The sequence below is a fragment of the Elephantulus edwardii genome, unplaced genomic scaffold (assembly GCF_000299155.1).
Source record: "Elephantulus edwardii isolate Elephantulus edwardi_28Jun2011 unplaced genomic scaffold, EleEdw1.0 scaffold00100, whole genome shotgun sequence".
Taxonomy (NCBI): Eukaryota; Metazoa; Chordata; class Mammalia; order Macroscelidea; family Macroscelididae; genus Elephantulus; species Elephantulus edwardii.
In genome coordinates, this window is record NW_006399850.1 from 1,337,051 (window position 1) to 1,345,247 (window position 8,197).

General features: G+C 39.4%; 1 protein-coding gene across 5 annotated transcripts in view; it reads right to left on the reverse strand.

Moving 5' to 3' along the window:
* Positions 1-8,197, reverse strand: part of RALGAPA1 (Ral GTPase activating protein, alpha subunit 1 (catalytic)) — a 391,173-nt gene that overhangs the window by 95,039 nt on the left and 287,937 nt on the right. For all 5 annotated transcript variants that reach the window (XM_006891556.1, XM_006891558.1, XM_006891557.1 and 2 more), the window contains one exon: positions 5,055-5,178. In XM_006891556.1, the coding sequence (XP_006891618.1) occupies positions 5,055-5,178 (124 nt within the window). The remainder of the gene's footprint in view (positions 1-5,054; positions 5,179-8,197) is intronic.

An 8,197-nucleotide genomic window follows, 5' to 3' on the forward strand; every position in this document is an offset into this window, starting at 1 on the left:
GCGCTTCAGGTCCTCTTCAGTTTCAGCAAGCCGGGTTGTGTCATAGGATATCATATTTTGTTGTTGATTGCCTTTGAGTCGAGTAAGACTCACAGGCACCCTATGAACAAAAGGCCTGAAGCCCCTCTACAACTATGAACATCTATCAAAGTTCATAGAGTTTCCGGAGGCATGTTGTTCAGGAAGTGGATGCCACTCCTGCTTCTAATCCTCACAGAACGTGTTATTGGTAGAGTCGCCTATGATGCATAGTGACCCCATGTATAGCAGCTCCAAACCCTTCCCTGTCCTGAGCTAATCTCACTAATTGTGACACATCAACCCCCACTGTCCAGTTACATATCAATCCACTTCATCTGGGGTCTACATCTCCTGCGCTGTCCATTCACCCTTCGAAGCATGATGTCCTTCTTTAAGGACCACTCTCTCCTGGCCATGTGCCCAAAGTAACTGAAGCAGAGCTTCAAAATCCTAGCCTCCAAGGAAAGACTTGGTTTCACCCTCTCCAAGACAGACCTATTTGATTTCTTGGCAGTCCATGGTATGTTTAAGGCTCTTCTCCAGCACCACAACTCGGAGGCATCTATTCTTCTTCTGTCACCCTTAGTCATTGTCCAGCTTTCTGAAGCATAACAAGTAATTGAGAAATCCATGGTTTGGATGAGGCACGCCTTTGTCTAGACTGTCTAGACTGACATCCTTGCTCTTCAGCACCCTGGAAAGGTCCGTGACAGCAGATTTTTTGCAATTCATCTTTTGATTTCCAGCCTGCTGGCACTAAGAGCGCTGACTGTGGATCCAAGCAAACTGTAATTCCTAACAACTTCAATCTCTCCTCTATGTAATAAGGTGCTGTCAATTGATCCGGTGGTGAGAATCTTTGTCTTTTTGATGTTGAGCTTCAATCCATATTGAAGACTACAGTCCTTGGCCTTTTGCAGCAAGTGCTGCAGGTAGGTCTTCTTTAGTTTCAGGGAGCAAGGTTATATCATCTGAGTATTGTAGATTGTTAATGAGTCTCCCTCCAATCTTGATGCCACATTCCTCCTCAAAAAGCACTGTTCCAGAATGATCTGTTCTGCATACAGATTGAAAAGATATAGGGACAGGATGCATTGCTGACACTCTCCTTTCTTGATTTTGAACCATGCAGTGTTTCTTTGCTCTGTTCTGAGGACTGCTTCTTGGTTTAAGTATAGGTTTTACATAAGCATGATCAAGTGTTCTGGGATTCCCATTCTCCTCAAGGTTAGCCACAATTTATTGTGATCCATACAGTCAAATGCCTTTGCATAGTCAATGAAACACAGACATTCTTCTTGTACCCTCTGCTTAATGCCAAGATCCATCTGACATTGGCAATAATGTCCCTACTGCCACGACCTCTTCTAAACCCAGCCTGTATTTCTAGTAGTTCTCTGAAAATGTACTGTTTAAGTCTTTCTTGGATAATCATCAGCAGCATTTTGCTAGTGTGTGATATTAGTGATTATTGTATGATAATTTCCACACTCTGTTGGGTCACCTTTTTTTCTTTGAAAATCCTATGTACAGCAGAGCACACTTAAGAGTAGACTAATAGGTATGGAAACTGAAGTTGAACTCTCAAATTTGGAAACACAAAGGAGGAGAAACAGCTATAAGAAGAAAATAACAATTGGTACTTAAAATGTTAGAGGCATGAATGTAACTGGACATTGTAAATAAAGAAATGGAACTCATAAATATTGACATGCTGGATATTAGTGAAATGAGATGGATTGGCATGGGAAATTTTGAATCCCAAGATCATATATCTATTATGCTGGAGACAAAAAGGAGAGGAAAAAAATGGGATCGCTTTCATAGTTATAAAGGCCATTTCTAGATCCATCTTTAAATACTGTGGCAGGATAATATCCATACACATACAAGGAAGACCTGTTAACACCACCATCATTCAAATTTATGCACCTACAACCAGAGCCAATGAGGAGGAAACATATAATTTCTATCAGCTGTTGCAGTCAGAATCCAACATGTAAGCAAGATGCTTTAATAATAATGGGTGACTGGAATGCAAAAGTTGGGTATCAAGAAGAATTAGTTGTCAGAAAATATTGACTTGGTGACAGAAATGAGGCTGGGGATAGAGTGACTGTATAATCAATGATTTATTCATAGCAATTACCTTTAATAAGAAACATAAACGCAGGTTATACGCATGGATTTCACCTGATGGGATGCACAGGAATCAGACTGATTACATCTGAGGAAGAAACTTTCAGAGAAGTTCAGTATGAGCAGTAAAAACTAGATCAGGAGTTGACTGCTCATATGCAAGTTTGAATTAAAACTAAAGAAGGTTAAATCATGTCCACAGGAATAAAAATTTGACCTTGAGTCTAACTCCCATGAATTTAAAAACCAACTCAGGAATAGATTTGAAGCCTAGAACACTAATGAATGAAGTCCAGATAAGCTGTGGGAAGAAATCAAGAAAATTGTTCATGAAGAATGCAAAAGGTCATTATTAAGAAGAAAGACCAAAATGGATGTCAGAAGACTGAATATTGCACTAGAGTGCAGAGAAGCCAAAGTAAAGGGGGAAAAAATCATGAAGTTAAGGAAATGAATAAAAGATTTCAGAGGGCTGCTCAGGAAGACAAGGCATAATATTATAATGAAAGGAGCTGGAGTCAGAAAATCAAAAGGGACAAATTCATTCAGCATTTCTTAAGCTGAAAGAAATAAAAGAATAAATTCAAGCCATGAGTTGAAATGCTTAAAGATGCTATAGGAAAAATATTGAATGATTCAAGAAGCATTAAAAGTAGATGGAAGGAGTATACAGAGTTATGGTAATGAAGGAAGAAGTTCAGGCTGCTCTGAAGGACTTGACGAAAAATAAAGCCCCAGGAATTGATGGAATACCAATTGAAGTATTTCAGCAAACAGATGCTACCCTGCATGTGCTCAACAAGCTGCCAAGAAATCTGGAGGACAACAACTTGGCCAACTGACTGGAGATCACAGGACTGATTGAAAATGTCCCATGCCAACCGTTCTCGTTTTGCCAATACCTATGTGAATATTTATACGTTCAACTTTTTTCTTAATAATGTCAAATTCTTCTGCATTCATGCTTTTCACATTTCATGTTTCAATCATTAGTGTCTGCTCACCATTGTTCCTTGTCCTTTGTGTTTCCAAATTTGAGGCTTTTTTAAAAAAAATTTGCTGTGTTAGATAGCATTCTGGGATTCCTATTCTTACTCCTATTCTTCTCAATGTCAGCCACAACTCGTTATGATCCAACATAGTCAAATGACTTTCCATAGTCAAGTAAGCACAAACAGACATGCTTCTGGCATTCCTTACTTTCAGCCAGGATCCACCTGGCATCAGTAATGATATTCCTGGTCCCACGGTCTCTTCCAAATCCTGCTTGAACTTCTGGCAGTTCCCTATGTACTGTTCCAGGCACTTATAAATGCTCTTCAGCAGTATTTTTCTTGCATGTGGCATCAAAGATATTATTCAATAGTTTCCACATTCAGTTGGATCACCTCTCTATGGAATGGGAACAAATATGGACCTCTTCCAATCTGTTGGCAAGATACCTGTCCTCCACATTTTCTGGCATAGACTGATGAGTGCATCTAAGGTTGCATCAGGAAATAAGGAGATACATAAAACTGGTAAAATCTGTAGTTAGGGACCTCTCCTAATTATTGAGAAGAAATTAATGTTAGTTTGAGGACTAAGGTGCATCTGACTCAGGTCATAATCTTTCAAGTTACTTTCTACGCATCTGAGAGCTGGCTAATGAATAAGGATGACCGGGGGTTGCAGGAGGGGTGGGGGGGTGGAATTGATGCCTCTGAGCTGCAGTGTTGGAGAAGAGCACCAAGCATCCCAGGAATGGCCAAAAGAACAAACAGATAGGTGCAGCTGAATGCTCTTTCAAGGCAAGTTTATGAGTCTTTGCCTCACATACATTGGGTATTCTGCTAGAAGGTATTATTCTTTGGAGAAGGACATGATGCTGGGAAGGGTAAAGAGTCTGCAAAGGAAAGGAAGACCCTCAACCAGGGGGACTTACATGGTGACTGCTGCAATGAACTCCTGTGTGTCAGGAAGTGTGAGGATGGCACTAGATAGAGAAGGGTTCAGATCTTTCATTCATAATCTCACTATGTTACACTTGACAGCACCTAACAACACCACCACCAACCATAACCACATGGTGGTCTATTCAAAAAAAGCTGCACTCCAATCCTGAAGACATGCAGTTCAAATCTAACAGGGGCTACACGGGAGAAAGATGAACAATCTCTTCTGGTGGGCTTAACTGCCTCTGAAAACCCACCTGACAGTCATCTATGGGTTGATTCCTACTTGACAGTACTACACAATAAGAGCAAATAATTTTATATTCCATAGCTACAAGAAAACTCAGATTTTTTAAAATCTATGTTTTGGGAGCCATGCTGCTAACTCAAAGGAATGTGGTTCAAAACGCACCAGCTGTTTTGTGGAGCAAAGATGGAGAGTATCCTCTTGTGTGATTTACAGCATCTGAAAACTTACTGAAGGGTCAGCTGTATGTGGGTTCTGCATTGGTAGCACATAACAGCAGTAATAATATCAGTTTAGTATTAATATTACATTCTCCTCTAAAATGGTCACATTTTTCCTTTCAAATTTTGTCTTGGTAGGGGAGCTCTAGTAGTGGCAAGAAACGGTGCTGCAGTCCAAAAGGCTTGTGATTCGAGGACTCCAGCTGCTCTGTGGGAGAAGGATAGACTATCTCCTCCCATACAGTTAACTGTCTCTGAAAATTTGTCAGACGGTCAGCTATGGGTCAGTTCTGACTCTATGGTACACCACCACCACAACAACAACAACCAAAACATTTTCTTGGTAAATGAGATGAGATAGAAACAGTAACAAACCCATTATTAATTTGTATGTTTTAAAATAATACTTCTAAAATATACAAAATAGAAAGAAAAAGCAAAACAATCTTCTCCAAAACGGCAGTAAAATCATGCTTGATTTAAAATAAATACCTCCCAACCAAGACCAGCTACAAAATCCTCATATGCTTGACTTCCTCCAGTATTGGTGAGAATGGAATGTTTGTCTTCTTGTCCTTCAGCAACATAAAATACTGCAATCTTGTGTGTCTCTCGGCTGTAAAGTAAAATGTTATAAAATTCATTTAGGCCTTCATTTATGTGTTTTGTGATCTGATAATTTTTTAAAATTGTATAATTACAGATGCATATAAGTTATACAAATAATGAAGTAAAAAAAATTTAAAGCTTCTTTGCAACAAAACAAAAATATCACTGTTTCAAATTTAACAGACAAAACTTAACAATAATATTAAAAATATTGGGTTGAAGCGAGGTATGTGAAAAGATGTAAAAAATCAGCTGTCAAGTGTAATAAAAAGGATTGCACTTTAGATCAAAAGGTAACATCATGAGAGATTGAGAAAAGTTTGAAGATGGCAATGATTTAATTTTTCTTTGATCCACAGTCAACATCCATGGAATCAGCAGTTGAGAAATCAAGATGTGATGCTATACTTCCAGACACTGCCTGTGCTCTAGACCAGCCCAATGCTGCCAGTGCACTACACCAGGCCAGTCTGCTGCGTGGAGACCAGAATGGGTTGCAGCATGTAGACTAGACTGGCATGCTGCTGCTCTGCCACCCTGTGCCAGGAGCACCAATACTACAGCTGAAGCCATTTCCTTCCTGAACAGTACCTTGCTACTCCTGCCCATCTCGAGTCAATACTTGAGCTACAGACCCTTTGGACACCACCTAGATGAGGCAGTTGTCTGGCTGGGAATGCTGTATATTCATAGGCAACCTCTGTTTCCAACTGAAACAAGTCTTCCCTTGAGTCAAAGATCAGAGAGAAATCCAGGAAGGGTGAGCTGCCTTTTCCTCCTCTGGAGTAGGGAGTTCCAGAGCTGAGGTTATCAGACCAAAGGCCTGCTAAGATTCCAGGCACAAAAAACTCTAACACAGCAATGACACAGAAGAAGCAGACTACCTCACATCCTATAAAAAACCGTAACAAGTCACCCTAAAAAAAGTAATCAAAACACAGAAACAATGGATTTCCTAAAGCCAGAAAGTCTGATGGAATTTTCCGACATAGAATTCAAAAGAACAATGATTGATTATGTTCAATGGATGAAAGACAAACTCAAAGAATTACAAGACTATGCAAGCAAAAGCCGAGAGTAACTTAAAAAAGCAATTCAAGACAATGCAGATCAAACAAACAAGGCATTAGAGACTATGGAAAAAAAATAAGAAACCACAATTCAGAATATAGGACCAATGTTCAGATTCTGTCAACATGCTGGAGGCACATATGTGCAGAGTTGAAGAGGTGGAATATAGAACCAGTGAAATAGAGCAATCCTCACCACAAATCTCCTGAAACAAAAAAACAGAATCAAAAAGGCAGGAAAGACAAGAAAGCCTAAGAATAATGAGAGACATCATCAAGAGGAATAACATTCACATAATGGGAATCTCAGACAGAAAAAAGAAAAAGAAAAAGAACCAAGAAGGTTGTGGAAGAATTAACAGAAGAAAACTTTCCAGGCATAATGAAGAATGAGAGAGTATATATACAAGAAGCAAACTCCATATAGAGTAGACCCCAAAAGAGAAACACCAATACATATCACAGGCAAATCTGCCAGAACCAAAGATAAGGAGAGAATTCTGAAAGAGCTATAGGTAGAAATGAAAAATAACCAATAAGAGAGAGTAAATATGATTAAATGCCAATTTCTCAGTAGAAATCATGCAAGCAAGAAGACAGTGAATGACATATATCAAGCATTCAAAAAATAAAACTGTCAACTAAGAATACTGTAAACAGCAAAACTGTCCCTCAATTATGCTGGAGAAATTATGATATTTTCAGAAAAGCAGAACCTAAGGAAGTTTGTAAAAACGAGACCAGCATTACAGGAAATAATAAGGGAAGTCATTCTTACAGAGATGCCACAGAAAGGAAGATAGATCAAAGTAACCAGCTACAACACCTAAAAGAACTAATCAAAATGATAGTAATAAAACCCTGCCTCTCAATAATTACACTGAAAATGAATGGTTTAAAGGCACCAGAAAAGACAAAAAGAGTAGCAGACTGGATTTAAAAAAAAAATCCATCAATATGCTACTTACAAGAGACACAACTGAAAAGTGAAGATAAAGGAAGATTAAAAATAAGAGAGTGGGAAAAATAATAGACCAAGCAAACGGGAATCAGATAAAAGCAAGAGTAGTGATACTAATCTCTGATAAAGTAGATTCAAGCATAAAACCCATCACAAAAGACAAGGTCATTATAGAATACTTAAAAGGTCAATAGAACATGAGGACATAACGGTAATAAATATCTATGCAGCAAAGGGTACAGCTCCAAAAGATACAAAGGTTAAGAGAACTAAAACCAGAAATAGACATTGTTATGTGCTATCAAGTCACCTGCGACTCATAGAAACCCTATGTCCAACAGCTCTGAACCTTGATCCATCTTGAGCCAACCTTTTTGTCTCTGTACATTTATCACCATTACCCAAGTCACTGAGTTAATCCATCTCATTAAGGATCTTCCTCCCTTCACTGTACCTGCACCTTCCCAAGCATGATCTCAAACTGGTCCCGTTTCCAACTTAGGTAAGGCTGGCCACACTGACCACAAGCCCGGTGGGCACGGCCTGAGGATTAAATAGTTTTGTGGCTGAGGGCAGCAGGGGCAAGAGACTTCACTTTGGCCCTTTCTAACTCGGGTAATGCTAGCCATACTCCCTTAGGCAAAGAAAACAACACTTATATACCAGATCGAGAGGATACATCATCCTTTCCTGGAAAAATATCTTACTGTGACAATAGCACGTGGCATATAGAAGGGACACTAGGCCACAAAAAGTCCTGGAGCAGAAGCTCAAGGCTAAGGATTTTTCCTCAGAACTTTCCGAGATAGAAAAATTTCCCTAATTCTAGTACCTGGAATTTGGACTTGTTGTTGTCGTTATGTGCTGTCGAGTTGCTTGCAACTCATAGCGACCCTATGTACAACAGTCCTAAACTCCGCTCTGTCCTGTGCCAATTCGCACCATCTCTGATACACCCATCAAAATTGCCCCAGTCACTGAATCAATCCACCTCA